Source organism: Cydia strobilella, chromosome 1 (assembly GCF_947568885.1).
Source record: "Cydia strobilella chromosome 1, ilCydStro3.1, whole genome shotgun sequence".
NCBI lineage: Eukaryota > Metazoa > Arthropoda > Insecta > Lepidoptera > Tortricidae > Cydia > Cydia strobilella.
The window spans coordinates 31,040,156-31,056,281 of record NC_086041.1 but is presented as its reverse complement, the minus strand read 5'-3'; the positions used below and the strand labels follow the sequence as shown (position 1 = coordinate 31,056,281).

At 36.5% G+C, this 16,126-nt stretch overlaps 1 protein-coding gene across 4 annotated transcripts in view; it reads left to right on the top strand.

Annotated features, from left to right (window-relative positions):
- The first annotated feature begins 1,135 nt into the window (after nucleotides 1–1,135).
- The window catches only part of LOC134743801 (synaptotagmin 1), a 30,723-nt gene continuing 15,732 nt past the window's right edge, over nucleotides 1,136–16,126 (top strand). For all 4 annotated transcript variants that reach the window (XM_063677469.1, XM_063677467.1, XM_063677468.1 and 1 more), the window contains exons 1-4: nucleotides 1,136–1,293; nucleotides 12,122–12,223; nucleotides 13,710–13,829; nucleotides 14,848–14,993. In XM_063677469.1, coding sequence (XP_063533539.1) covers nucleotides 12,124–12,223; nucleotides 13,710–13,829; nucleotides 14,848–14,993 — 366 coding nt within the window. In that variant the 5' untranslated portion in view covers nucleotides 1,136–1,293; nucleotides 12,122–12,123. The remainder of the gene's footprint in view (nucleotides 1,294–12,121; nucleotides 12,224–13,709; nucleotides 13,830–14,847; nucleotides 14,994–16,126) is intronic.

Sequence of the window (16,126 nt, the reverse complement as noted above, 5' to 3'; positions counted from 1 at the left end):
ATGTTATGAAAGTCCTGTTGGGTCTTAATAAATGTTTTGTAGCACTTAATTATAAATCGATACTGTCACTAATGAGGAGGTTTAATTAATAACATCAAAAGGATATATTATCGGTGTCTTTTTCTGTCATATAAATTTTAAGCTTATATAGGATTCCAACGGGACCCTGTTACTTTTAGCTCCTAGCTTAGTCAGTAGACTACATACAATAAACATGACTTTTCGGTGTTTTTTAGGGTTTCTTAAATAGGTACGTCAAAAGAAAAAAATCATTCTTACATGATCACTCGTGTGTCAGTTTTTCTCTGCCGCCTGTCATAGCCAATTTACTCCGAAACTACTGAACCGATTGAGTTGAAATTTGGTACACAGGGATATTGACTGTATTTAAAATAAATTATTTCACACCACGCATGATTTAAAGCATCAGAACATTTATAAAGAAACGTAAACAGAAGTTATTTTTAGACACAATATTTATTTTATAAATTGTATAGAACTATAAAGTGTAGGTAAGTTGACCGTGACGTCATTTGCTATTAGTATTTCATATAAATTCCATAGTGGCGAATCGTTTAGACAGTTCGAAAAAAGAAAGTGATTTGACTAGTAGTCGAATACCCTATTATGTACGGAAGTGACCCAAAGACTATGAAAGTTTATGTTCAGCATCAGCAGGTACCTAGTTACACAATTACACATGCAATGTTAAGCAAAATGTGCCCAGCGGCGGCTAAATTGCTGTTATCAAGCAATTAACACGTCAGAGGCGAAGACAAAGCCAGAAATTAAGAACTTCCCGTCCAGCAAAATCTCATTCCGTTCTAATTTCCTAGCATACCCGTTCCATACATCTTTTTATTTCCTAGAGCCCTCCCAAGAGCGAATGATCGCGCATGTTTATAAGCTTGGCTCGGATCGGCGTGGACTCAGCAGCAAGCACCATTCAGTGGCTAACATACTCTTCAATGTACGCATTGAGTGACGTAAAAGTCGAAAAGAGCTCGGATCAGAACATTTATATTATTTAAAGCAGAAAGGCGTGATAATGTATGAAGCGTGTGCGTTGTTAAGTCGTTTTCGAGTTAGCAGGTCTTGCTGGCCCGTTGCCTCGCGCATCGTCATCGATCGTATGCGCGCGCACCTCCGCCATTCTGCTTTCAGTACCGACCGAAGCCTCCAGTCGAATACTAAAATCGACAGAAATGTACCAAACCCGTGTTAACAGTGGCTTCTCGAAACGGAATTGATCGGTAGAAACAGGACCGTTGCGGTACAGGATCGGAAACTAAGGTCAGTGGTCTTGATCGGAGCCCGTCCCCGCGTCACGGTACGTGGTTTCTGCTAATCTTCAGAGGCCATCACTTATCGGGATTAGGTTTCCAGTGACACCGTGTTAAGCTAAAACAATTGAACCTCGGAATTGTGCACACTGATAACACCTAACTATATTTCTTACGTTATACAGATGTATTAACGGAGTATACGTACATACAAGATTATATCTACACACGATACGTTAAAATTCATTTTGACTACTCCAGTTTTATTGGTGCGTATTGTTTCTGTTTACTACATATAGAAATAGGCAAATAAGTACCTACTTACGTTATAAATGTAATATTTACTTGCTGCAAAAAAAGTAAGAGATTCAATTATTACTTAGGTATAACAGTAAGCTCAAATTAAATTAGATTTATTTTATGCAATGAGTGTTAACTCCCTACGCCTCTGTCGGAATATTTATATCATGCCAACGTAAAAACTATTTTCGTTCCACCAAATAAGATTTAAATTTGAATGAAGTCATACTGACCTTAAAAGCTATATTCTACTGGAACTGATTATTGATTGAATATGACAGAATTGTTAAGTATTTAGGACAAAATGGATAAACAACAAACAGCGTGGTTTATAGCAATAACAATTTACACATAAAGACCCGTTTACACGATACTAGGTTCTCGTACGGTTTGGGGCGAGGAATCGTATGAATATATCGTAAGCGGTGATTTTCGTATTAAACTGTTGTTTTACATATGCGGAATAAAAACTCACCTACAACTATATTATGCAATACTCGCAACCGTTTCCAAATGGTCCAATAAAATCGTGCGGATATATATTACATGTGTAAATTTAAACATATTATTATCAAATCACTTCAATACACGACTTTCCGGTTTAAAAGGAAGTACGGCAAGTATTTAATATGATTATCGCATACGCGTTATATATCTCAAAACATAACCCGTCATATTTTGTTAACATGAAGACATTCTATCATCAATTTAGCGCCTTTCGAGGTGCAATGTCGTAATTGATTTGATGGTATATTTCTTCTTGTATTCTGCAGCCTTACCACACCTCTTAACGCGATAAATTTTAGGACCTAAAGCGAACTGCGTCGCTATTTCCTACCACGACATTGTTATTGCGATCAAATTCCGACCGTGCTTGCGATAAGTGACCCAGCCATTTCATTCACTCATCTCAAGTGTATTTCGTACCATGACCTGCCACTTGAGCCGAAACTGAGTCGCAGGGAATGTCAAATTTAGCGATTGATAAAAAGTTACACATTTGACGCATTATTCTGAATCGCTCGGTTATAAGTTACAACATTAGTGATACTAAAAAGTTTCGTGTTTTATACAAGGAGTAGGAGCTGTAAAATGTATGTAAAGCTAGTTTAATCACCTAATTAATTAATTAAATTAGTTTTACGTTTAAATAACTAGTAAGTTTTAAGATTTTCTTACCTACCTAATGTTTTTAGATGTCGGACGAGCTACTTGATTTTGAATTTTTGGAATGCGATCTCGCAGAGAACGCATATCAAAAGAAACGGAGACTTTGTACTCGTAATTAGTGTGATCCCTTTGATTTGAGCAACATGGAATGGAGTTAATACGAGAATATCGACTCTCATAGGAACTAGCGCTGGAAATTTGCAACGAACTTAGACCGATGGTTAAGGAACCATCTAGGTCTAGCGATATAGGTTAAATTAAGACAGGTAACCTACCTACATTATACATTACTTATTGCATTCACAAATCAGCAATTTAGTGTTTGAATGATGATGATGATGTATGTATATAAAATATTATTAAAACTTCCAAAACTTTATCACACTGCGATACCCGACCGCGAAGCAAAGCACTTCAAATAATAGATAAACAAAAACTTTATTAATACCTGTCAAGGGCGAGACGTTTTGAACATTAGCTTTAACGAACCGACATGAAACATTTTTTATGCTTATAATTTTTTTTGTTAAAAAAAACATTAAATCTTATACAAAGTTGTTACTATTATTACTAATTATACATTAAGATGTTTCCTTTTCCAACTCTAAGTGAAATAAACGTATAAATTAGTAAGTTAACTACAGAACGGTTCTGGTTTTCGAACGATCAAACGTCACAAGGATAAAATGAGATAGATTTATACGATTCCTATAGCGTCATCCTTTTCGTGTCAAAGCGATTTAGTTGCGGACCAGAGACAAATAATATCGCTCTTTCATTCACTTATAAGCGATTGAGATTCGGCTCTAAACAGTTCAGGTCGTGGTAGCAAATTGAGACTATTAGTTTAGGTTCCTAAATTGAACTGCTCTGCGTTTTGATCGTTCTTAAGGCCATTCCATCGGTTTGCCGCTGTCACTGTCACATTTCGCAAGAAAGAACGGGAAAGATCATACGCGCCAAGTGTCAATTTTGATCGAAATTTGTCGATTTTTATTTATTTTAAAAACGTTACCTTACAATATCGAAATTCGAAAGCTATGAAATTACTATTTAAGTTAAGATTGTTTTTTCTTCTTTTGTTGTTTATAGTGTCACGTAATAAATAACCGAGTAAGGTAGGATTAAAAGTCCGAGTTAGAGGTTACTTTGGGAATTAATTGTATCGAGCGAAGTGTCATAATTCGTGTATCGGAAGCTATGTTGTTAAAGATAATATAGTCAAGAACTACACATATTATCCACGTCTACGAATATCAACGCCTCTTAGAAAAACATGATCATATAAGTAGATTTTTCGCCTTCTGGCTCAGGGAACCGCCTTAAAAAGATTGTAGTAAGGCCCCTGCGCGCTTGTGTAAACTGCTCTTTAATATTTATAATTTAATGGAATAATACGCGTAAAGCCAAATTATTAGGTATAGCATTACACAGCCGTATAATTTGTCAAGAATTCATGTCCGTAAAACCTCAGTTTATATTGAGTAGTATCTCTTAACGATATCGTATCACTTCTTAACGAGGTGTAGGCATCTCGCACGTGTAGATCGTGAGTTCGCGACCTTTCCGAAATACGCCTTCATAGAAATCAAATCTATTTATACTTTTATTTTCTTCTACTCTTGTCTGTATAATATAATTTTTTTAATAAGGTCAATACTGGTTTGTGTGGCCGGCCTTCACATTGCGGCCTGTTTACACATTGATTAGTGTTTATATTGGTATATAAAAATATGTGAATCTACCCACTTATTGCTGAGCGGGGCAACGAAAAAAGATTTAAAAATAACAGGGATGAAAAACTCGACAATCATATTCTTCTTGTCAACGTTGACTTTTTGTTGCTTCCAACCTAAGCAAAACCACAGAACAACATTTTTTTTTTATTCTATTAACCAACTTTACATTTACAGTTAAACCAAACATGCAAGTTATGGGTTATAAACATATATGTACTTAAAACTAAAATAATATGCTTATCACTAAATTAATTAATATTAATAGTTGTGGGCGTGGATATTGATTCTAGGTAGCGGGCTGCTGTGGCTAGGAATTTCGGTTTTGATTGCGAGAATATGTCAAGGGTGGGATTATGTAAAATTATGTTATTAATATGGTTAAGTGCGATAAATAGAGGACTAAGTGACTAGTGTCATTGTGCTGGTCTTGGGAATTACGAACGGGTCAAATGCGAGGTCTGAGAGTAGCTCTAACGAATGGTGTCGGTACCTTAAAATGAACATATTCTAGTAGCAATGGATTAACTATTGATCCACGTAATGGATTAACTATTGATCCACGTAATGGATTAACTATTGATCCACGTATTACTCTAAAAAAGTATTATTAGTACTACGAAACCCACCCACAATCTACATAAAGTTTGATCTAAAGAAGAATGTTCAAGAAATAAAACTATGAAAACGGATTATATCGCGTATATTGAATTTATAATTCATCCCGACGTTTCGAACTCTTTACAGCGTTCGTGGTCAACGGGTGACTGAGGAAAAATTACAAAATGCAAAAATACCCACATACTAAAATAATGAACAATCATAGACTACAAACTTTAAGGCTGGTTGTACATGCAAAATCGGTTCATAAGGCTAGTTATACACTATAATTATTTTCAAGTAAAGATATATATTATATACGCGATAAAAAAAAAAAAAAAAAAAACTATGCCGGCTCCAACCCTACACCACGGACCCGAGAAGATTTAATTCCCTCCTAAATTGTAGGAGGGTATCCCAATATCTACATTTATTCCTACAATATCTACAATTTAGGAGGGAATTAAATCTTCTCGGGTCCGTGGTGTAGGGTTGGAGCCGGCATAGTTTTTTTTTTTTTTTTTTTTATCGCGTATATAATATATATCTTTACTTGAAAATAATTATAGTGTATAACTAGCCTTATGAACCGATTTTGCATGTACAACCAGCCTTAAAGTTTGTAGTCTATGATTGTTCATTATTTTAGTATGTGGGTATTTTTGCATTTTGTAATTTTTCCTCAGTCACCCGTTGACCACGAACGCTGTAAAGAGTTCGAAACGTCGGGATGAATTATAAATTCAATATACGCGATATAATCCGTTTTCATAGTTTTATTTCATGAGTAACTATCGCGGTAACCGAAGACAATATTAAGAATGTTCAAGTTTATGAAATTCATCCAAGCATACAAATGAGAACAAAAATAATCATAAAACAAGAAGATTCTCAATAATAATCAAATATTTTATGTGTATCCAACAATATGTATTCAAGCAAATCAAAATAATAAACAAGGATTGTTCGCCTAAGAGAGCTTCAAGACAAGTCGTAATATTATTCTTTGAAGTTAAAGTATTGGTGAATTTCCATTTAAGCAATACGTGTAAAGCCAAATCGTACTTTACCGGAATCTTATTAAGCAAAACGACAAAAGTTTCGTAAGAAGTTGAAGATTTTCCTCTTTGAGAGCTTTACGAGTACATAACAGGTTACGTTTTGCTGTAACACCCGGTAATTTCGATTCTCGTCTATATATTTTGAACCTTATTCCATGGGAATAAGATAACAAGTGTAAAGATTTTTTGACGCCGACAATACTGGCAAATGTCACCACGAAAAGTCTGATTAATGGCTCAAACTCAATGGACTAACATGTTTTGTTATAGTACTTTAAGTAATACCTTTATTTTTATCCCGTTTTACGTCTGCTACGTTTGAGCCGAAAGTGCTCTTTTATTTGTTATATTTCATGAAATTTCTATTCACGTACAGTCAGCATCAGAAATCGCGAAAATAAAATTTACCCTCCCATAGAAAATAGACCAGCCAAAATGTATGAAACAACCAATTTTTTTTGCGCGATTTCGGAGTTTGTCTCATAGTAAAAGTTACTCAGTGTAAATCCAAAACCTCCCTGGCAACAGGTATGCACTTAGTTTTTAGCCACCGTGTAGAGACGTATCTTGTTTTTCATTAATAAGAGATTGGTAGATATTTTTGACGCATAGTCTGATCCGCTACTTTTAATGATGCCGACTGTACCTACCTCTCGACTCATAAATTATGTGACCAAAAATAAATTCAGCAAGACCGATAAAAATCACATCGGACAATTTTATTACTCTTCAACCCTTCACCCACGCAATCTATAAGTATTTTATCGCTACGACGTAGCACTAGCACTACAACCGTAGCTTAGCATCAGCATCGTCGTTTTTGTAGCAATTGTAGCACACACAGCCTAGCCAAGATGACTTAAATGACAATCGTTGGTAGAAAACGCAAATCGAAACTTTAAGTCCCCGGCAAGCTCGGCCGAATTTCACCTTCCCATACAAACGGAGTTTCGTTCTCATTTTAAAACTACGTGTTGGAATGTAATATAACTTTGTACATACAATGACATATGGTATATCTAGGTCTGTAATTAGTTTACATAGTTCTAGTATATAAAACAAACGAAATAGAGCAAAAACTAGTTTTGTATGAAAAACTTAAATTCGCTGTATTTTTTTGTATCTGAAGCTACATAAACTAATTATATATTATACATATATACACCTTATCCTATTATAAGTATGTATGTATGTAAACACTTTATTGTACATAAGACAGATTACAAACACAATAAAAGAACATAAATATATACAATGTACAAAGGCGGCAATGCAATGCAATATATATTATGCAATGTATAAGTACAAAGTTTCAGAGCAATCTAGCTAGTCGTTTTAAAATGAGAGCGTAACTACGTTCGTATGGAGAACTGAGCTTGCCGGGGGACTCTTAAAAGAGTCACTTGACTTTTCGTACCATCTGTCATCCTGATATATTTTTTCTTTTCGTTTGCCGTTTGTCGATGTACGATTGAGGTACAGATGAGACAGTAGAAGAAAGAAGAATGCCAATAATGATTTAATAATCTTATGGTTTTGATACGACCTTGACGATCGTCTTCGTGATTGGTGCGCATCTTATCGCATGCACCGATCAGCGTAAGCGGTCTTCGTGGTCGTATCAAAACAAGATCAAACCCGTAACAAATTGTCGTATCAGAATCGGCTTCTTGGTCAAATTACTATGAAGAGTATACAAAAAATAGTACAGTTTGTGGAATATTTCAGTTACTTAGGCTTTTTTGTAAACTTCTAAATAGCATTTTAAATGAAATAAAACTATGAAAACGGATTATATCGCGTATATTGAATTTATAATACATCCCGACGTTTTCATAGTTTTATTTCATGAGTAACTATCGCGGTAACCGAAGACAATATTAGCATTTTAAATGTTTTAATTATTCCAATATTTTATAATCTTTTATTTTTCAGTCATTGATACTTCAACTAAGAATTAATTAAACCACACTAATCTCGTTGGCTAGTATCAAACATGGTGTAAATTTAATTAGTTAGCGTGACGTGCCGTACGCGTTTATTTTGTATGGGATTTTGAGTTTCCAAAACGTCCCGCTTGGCGCGCTGTTTAAAATCCCATACAATAGTCATAACGCAAACGCGCACGCTCGTCACGCTATCGAATAAAATGTATACTAGGGTTTCTGGAGTATTCTCGGCTAGCTACGAAATACCAATCACTTAGACAGGAGACCGATATCCGATTAGACCTGACTGCCATATCTATATTTACCATGCTAGGGAGAGTTAGTGATTTAGAATTATATTAATGTATGTACCTACATATATAAAAGTATTAATATATGTGTACTTATTTTAATTCGAATCTGCGTATCTACATTATTAATATTTATTTATTTATTTAATATAATACAGTGATATTCTTAAATATAGTCATAGCCCCGCAAAACTCAACAATGAGTTTGACTGTGGGGTCATCAGTTTCTAGTTATGTAGACACACACACACACACACACATACACCTGTACTACATAGTATAAAACAAAGTCGTTTCCTGCTGCCTGGATGGATGTCTGTCCCTATGTATGCTTAGATCTTTAAAACTACGCAACGGATTGTGATGTGGTTTTTTTAATAGTGATTCAAGAGGAAGGTTTATATGTATAATACATCAGCATTGGACCCGTGCGAAGCCGGGGCGGGTCGCTAGTAAATGTCATAGTAGGTAATTAATTACTACAAAATATTATGGTAATGTATTTTTAACATGGATTTTTTAGACATATTATTTTCACGTCTTATGGCTTCTGGCAAACTATTAAGTAAGTATGGAATCCGTTTCCTTGGGGTTTTATCCGCGTAGAAGTTATTAATTCTAGGAACGGATAGTTTGCCTGAAGTCACAGCCTTTGTGATGTAGGTATGATCATAGAGTAACTTATACTAGAGCGGTACTGTCATAGTAAATTTTGTAACCCCAGTAAATTCACTGCCATCTGTCGACACACTTTAAAACTAAAAATGAAGATTTATAAAAATACGATACAATGTATTTAAATATACTTAGATAAATTATTATTTTTATTTGCATTAATTATTTTTATGATTTTGACCCATGTTCTTTCACTGATATGCGTTAAAATTGTTAAATAACAAACGAAACCGTTAACGCCATTTATACGACTGTAGGCCAAAACTAGTAGCGCCCTCTGAACGAGAATCAAATTTTCGTGATTTTCGAGGCACGTTTTTTCCTTAGACTGTATCCATCTATTACGGAGTTATATCTATCTTTGGTATGATTAACTGGTGTTAAGGAATCCGCTGAGTTAAGCTCTTGGCAGCTATGGTTATTGATCGCAAGTAGGTATTTATGTTTTTAACTAACTGGTCAAATATTGTAAATATTGAATAGAAGTCTGTAGTCACCTTTACATCTGACTTTAGTTTTATGGTTAACACGTAACATATATTATTTTTATTTTAGAGCGCTGGTGGCCTAGCGGTAAGAGCGTGCGACTTGCAATCCGGAGGTCGCGAGTTCAAACCCCGGCTCGTACCAATGAGTTTTTCGGAACTTATGTACGAAATATCATTTGATATTTACCAGTCGCTTTTCGGTGAAGGAAAACATCCTGAGGAAACCGGACTAATCCCGACAAGGCCTAGTTTCCCCTCTGGGTTGGACGGTCAGATGGCAGTCGCTTTCGTAAAAACTAGTGCCTACGCCAATTCTTGGGATTAGTTGCCAAGCGGACCCCAGGCTCCCATGGAGCCGTGGCAAAATGCCGGGACAACGCGAGGAAGATGATGACGTAACATATATTATGTTCTTATGCCGAAGGGACTAAAAATAGCTCAATGCAACGGTATATTATATTTATTTATGTATTTCAATTCAAAGCTACTTACACTGAAATAGGCCGCGGAAGGACTTATGCTCGTACAAGACTTCACAAGCGCCATTAAAGGCTGTATATAAACTTGATTTGGCACCGATTCAGAAAACCCGTCAAATGGAACGCTGCCATGGTATTTAATATATTATTACTTGACTCTTGATTTAGGTTCTCTTAAGTTAAGAGAATCTAAATCTATATGGTACTTCCCGTTGACCTAGAACGTCTTATCGTCTTACAAGTACAGGGTAAAATATGAAAACTATAAATTTAAAAAAAATAAAATAAAAAAAACAGTTTTATTTGTACGGAACCCTCGGTGGGCGAGTCCGACTCGCACTTGTCCGGTTTTTCATTATTGACCGTAACACATGAGTGGTTGTAATAAATTTATTATTTCAAAACTAGTGAATACCGAACGTTTTGAAAAGTAGAACCGAACCTTGCGTTGCCCCCTTGGCCTAAGTCTCTCTTTATAGCAATACGAGTAACTAATATTATCCCACCCCCAAACGACCCTTTCTGGTCGAATAAAGAAAGCTTTCCACATGGCTAAATGCTTTGAATCCGAATTTCGCAAAAATGACTGTGACGTTTAATTCCATGGGCGTTTAACATCTCGAAATTATATTTTAAGTATACATTTAGATATTACCCGCCCTTTAAATTCTATTCCTAGGTAGTTTATTTTCGGGGAAACAGAAAGTATTACTGTCCATTCAAGCTGAGATTAGGTCATTTATAACCTGTGTTGAATGAACAAGCGACAATTAAGTCTGTTAGAAGTCTTAAACATGTAAAAGTCTAATTTACCGAAGCGCTAGGTCAAGTCAGAAAACACTGTGCCAACCTTTGGAAGGAGTTCTTCGATAAAAGATCTCAAGAGAAGGGTATATGGTACCGAACTATACAGCCGGAACCGTTACAGTCTCCGTGGATAACCCAGTGCTCGCTTACACTACACGACAAGACCTTGTGATAGCGATGAGACTCCGCTCTGGACACATTCCTTCAAACAAATTTAAGTTTTTGATGGGGAAAACTGATAACCCTAACTGTGATGATTGTGGAGTCTTAGAGGACGTTTACCACATTTTGATAGAATGTGTACGAGGGGAGCCCCTTCGTGCAACTTTTAACTTTGGATTATGCAATGTCGTGCTGGCTAATCCCGAGTCAGAACAAGCAATATTACTTTATAAGACTTATAAATCGTGTATTAACTAAGTGTAACAATTTATCTTATACCAAATGCTACTGTACTTTCGCGAACGTATGGAGCGACATAACCGCTCAGCGACTAAGCTCCTAAAATTTATGAAAAAAAAAAAATTTTTTTTACTCAAAAGCAAATTTAAAGGCAGATAAGAATTGCGTCACACGATAAAAGTGCAGTCTATATCTAATAGACGTATTGGCGAATGAATCACAACTTTTGGTTAATTATTTATTGTGCCCCATGTGAGACCAACTATTATGTAACACCTGTGTACCTACCATGGATGCAATAAATATAAAAGTATGAGCAAAGAGGATATAATATAAGATAGAGCGGTACTGTCATAGTAAATTTTGTAACCACTGTAAATTCACTGCCATCTATCGACACACTTTAAAACTAAAGATGATGATTTATAAAAATACGTTAAAATGTGTTTCATCATCTTCCTCGCGTTGTCCCGGCATTTTGCCACGGCTCATGGGAGCTTGGGGTCCGCTTGGCTTGACGTTAAAATGTATTTAAATATGGATAAATGATTTTTTTATTTGCATTAATTATTTTTATATGATTTTGACCCATGTTCTTTCACTGATATGCGTTAAAATTATAAATAACAAACGAAACCGTCAACGTCCTCTATACGAGAGTAGGCTAAAACTAGTGGCGCCATCTGATCGAGAATCAAATTTTCGTGATTTTCGAGGCACGTTTTTTCCTTAGACTGTATCCATCTATTACGGAGTTATATCTATCTTTGGTATGAGTGTACGGCTTATTTATAAAGATGTCACTGGATATTCCTTCGACATGATGGAAGTTTTCTAGTAGTCTGATGGTTAACTGAAGTATAACTATGATGTTGTTGCAGGGATGTCGCCGCTTATTAAACTGCTGCGGCGATGGCGCCGACAAGCCGCGGGGGAGGCGCCTGCCGAGGAGGATGCAGGCGAAGAGGCGGGCGGATCAACGGGTAATTATTAGCATAATACCTCGGCCAACGCCAACTGCCATACATTGGGTAACACAAATGTATGGCGGCTAGCGTCAGCGTCGTGTAAGCTTCGTGGACTTCGTGGTCCTCGAGTAACGCTCCAAACGGGTTACTAACAAAGTAACTAGTCTAAGTTTCCACTGACTTGGCCAGTGGCCACTGCCAAGCTGCTGCTCCATACTTGACGTACTACTTGGCATGAAAATTCAGCGTGGTCGCACTCTATTGTGCCCCCTCCCCCCTGTCTCTCTCTCAATTTAGCGTTTAGCCCGGTTACGTCCTTAACTGCGGCTCCGGAGCCCAGGGTTACCGTACCTACTTTTTCTACTCCACTTAGCACGTTCATCGGCATCTGGAGGCCTATTCAATGTTCAGATAATAATTTCCTTTCTATCAGGAGATCATATCCTTAACAAATTGATAACAAGAAATTACTATCTGAATAGGCCTCCTGTCCTTGACTTCCTGCCCGTTCTAAGTTATTTAAACAACCTTTCCATAGCGGAAATGAGCCGATTAATAACAAGCTCAATCAAATTTAAAAACTTTCTAACGAAAATCATGTAGTAGTAATAGTAGTAATCACTTTATTGTATACAACACAGGCTGTTTAAGGGTCTCCCTACATATGTCGACGCGGATTCGGCAAAGGCCGATAGAAAAAACCTTTATGTCTGCGCAATAAGAGCGAAAAATTCGTCATTCAGCTCGGCTCGCATCGGCCGACGCCTGCCGACGCGCCGACGCCTCTTTCGCTCTTATTGCGCAGACATAAAGGTTTTTTCTATCGGCCTTTGCCGAATCCGCGTCGACATATGTAGGGAGACCCTAAGAGTGATCAAATAATTTTGCCTGTAAATATCAAATAATTTACGCTCGTCAAAAACAAGGTCAACTCTGTGGTGCCTAATTATTGTAGGTATGTATTGCCATCTGGATTACACATCACACAATTACAAAATTTCACATCGATACCGCTAATAGTGGTATGTTAAATAAAATTGACTTGACAGTTTTGATTACATATTTAAGTAAGTAAGTAAATCTTTACTGCAAACCAAATATTAATTTATCATTGCATATCTCATCATATTATATTGTTATTGTAGTTTTGAATATAGGCTTATTAAATTTACTTTTTATATAGTTAAATTTTGTACTTTAGCGTGTAGTTGCGCTCTCTCGGAAGGATCTCCACGGAAGACCAGCGTGGAGATCCTTAGGTGAATTCTTGACATTAAGCTGAGTGGAGACTCTTCAGTGACGCTTAATAATAAGTTGGTTCTGTATGTCTCAAGTAATATTTAAGTTAAATTTAAGCGTTTTTGAATAAATTTCTTCTATTCTATAGATGATTTCTGTTTGCAGGATAGCAAGCGCAATAATATGTTTAACGTAAAACGATTATGACACAATTTTAATAAAATAAAGTAAAACAGGTACTATAAAAAATGTATTGTTGTAGCATCGCCCGGCACCGAGGCGCCCACCGTCGCGGCCACCACAGAGACGATGGTCGAGAAGACAGCGGAGATCGCTCACAAGCTCAACATGGAGACGTGGCAACTGGTTGCTATCCTCGTGGGTAAGTTACTTTTCCATTTATCACATCTTCGGCAAACAAACATACGGCCCACGGAAAGCGATTACCGTTGACCCCTGCAACTGTAGAGATGTCACAACCAACATCAACAACAGGGAGTCCTTTAAAGTGAATGTGCGTAGTTAAATTTTCATACGTAAGTTAGTTGTATTTTTGGAGTATTTAAGGAACTTTTTTATAACAGAAAATATTCACTAAATACAATATAAAGCTGCAATTTTTTAAATGGAAAATGCACATCTACTTTTTTTTTAAAGTGCTTAAAAAGTTGTTTTAATATATGACTGCATACACCCAAGTTGATAACACAAACGATAACCGGAAACAGTTATGTAACATCGCCCTCGGGCGCGTAATTGGATTTGTTTTCGATATAACATGCGGAGAATTCTCTTCTAGCTGGAACTCCGAATGCCCTTGGGCTGTTTGACAACGTTCGTTATTTCGGTAACGGCTAATCTATTTTGAAAACTTAACATCATGCATTTGTTAGAACTACGTTTCCAGACTACTTCACTTGTAGATTATTATTAAATGACAGCAATTAACAAGTAAGCAGGAAATTACCAGAAAGTAATTGATCTAGTTCACTGAAATAAGAATTCACCGTAGAGACTGCGTCGCAAACAGTGATGTTCCAATAAATTTTGATGAAAAAAGAAAAGCAATATTTAAAACAGCATAACTATGATATTACAAAATGAAACTTACTAAAAGCATAACCAATATCAATTCTAAGGGACCCAAGATTCTGGTTAGATATACTAAAACATTTAGAGACTGCCCTGTGGTTCGTGAACCACAAAGGGCTATTCGTGAATTTTCCCAAATTTTTTGAGTGCCATCGATTTATTTTGGAAATTATTGCAGTAATTTTCGCTTCCGACAAAGTCGCTTTTAATACCTCGTAACCGAAAGCTCTTTTGGTACCACTGGCGTAGATTATAAGTTAATATCTTCCCCCGACGGCACATCACTAACAAGTGATTACAACATCCAGGAGTCGCGGTGGTGGTGCTCGGCATATGCTTCTGCTGCATCAGACGATGCTTCCGCAAGAGGCGTTCCAAAGATGGCAAGAAGGGCATGAAGGGCGTCGTCGACCTCAAATCCGTCCAGCTCATCGGCTCAGCGTACAAGGAGAAGGTAAATGCCATCTGTTCTGGCTAGCACTGTGCTAAAGTAAACTGTTGGAGAACTCTGATTGTTATTAACGGTTGGGATTTTGTTGTGAAAATTAGCTTTTCTTGAGAATATTCACTTTCAAAGTCATCCGGAGGTGTGTTCTTTTGAAAGTATGCATCGATATTTGTGTTTGCAATATCTTTTATAACAATTCCAAATAACACGACGTTGAATCTTTGAGAAACGAAAATTACCCTAAGAGAATAATTTGAGAATTTTATTTACACAATGCTTATGACGTGATTACTAGTTTTAATATACCTAAAATGTTTTCATTGTGTTTTACGACGATAAGATTTATAGAAGGGGAAGTATGAAGTCAATAACTTGAATTGGTTCGTCAAACCGATCACGTTTCAAGAATATAAATCAGAGCCCCTAGTGATTTCATTCGATAGCGTGACGAGCGTTCACGTTTGCGTTATGTCTATTTTTATATGGGATTTTAAACAGCACGCAAAGCAGGATGTTTTGGTAACTCAAAAATCTCATACGAAATGACACTTAACGCACGTCACGCTATTGATTGAGGTACAGAGATAGGTATCTGAGAATCCTGATAAATAACACTATTGTAAAACAAATATCGTTACAAACTTTAGCAATCACCCCAACAGTCCATTTCCAGACCTATTCATATTTAATATAAGGCTTACAAGAACGAGAATCGGTTCGTCTTCACTAATAATTGATAACACCAACAGCAACAGATAACACTAATAGCAACACGGATACTCGGATGTTATGGGCATAGAATTCGACATTCAGCCTACAATTTTTTCTGGGACAGGAACAATTGCCGGATGATTCGAGACGAATTCGCGAACTGGTACTCCTGAATGCCAACTGCCTATATAAAAAAGTCGAAAATCGATTTCTGCCTCTCTGTAACTCGAATAAGCAAAAGAGATAGAGTCACCAGTCAACATGAGAAAACAACTAAAAATTTGCATCTACTTAATTACTTTACAATTTGTTACTTTTTCATCAGTTTTTGACGAATAAAGAGAGCCTTTACGAGCTGGTGTGGTGAATAAAGTCCGTTTAAAGTGTTGCATGGTGAGCCTTACCAAGTTACCATCATCGAAGCTTAT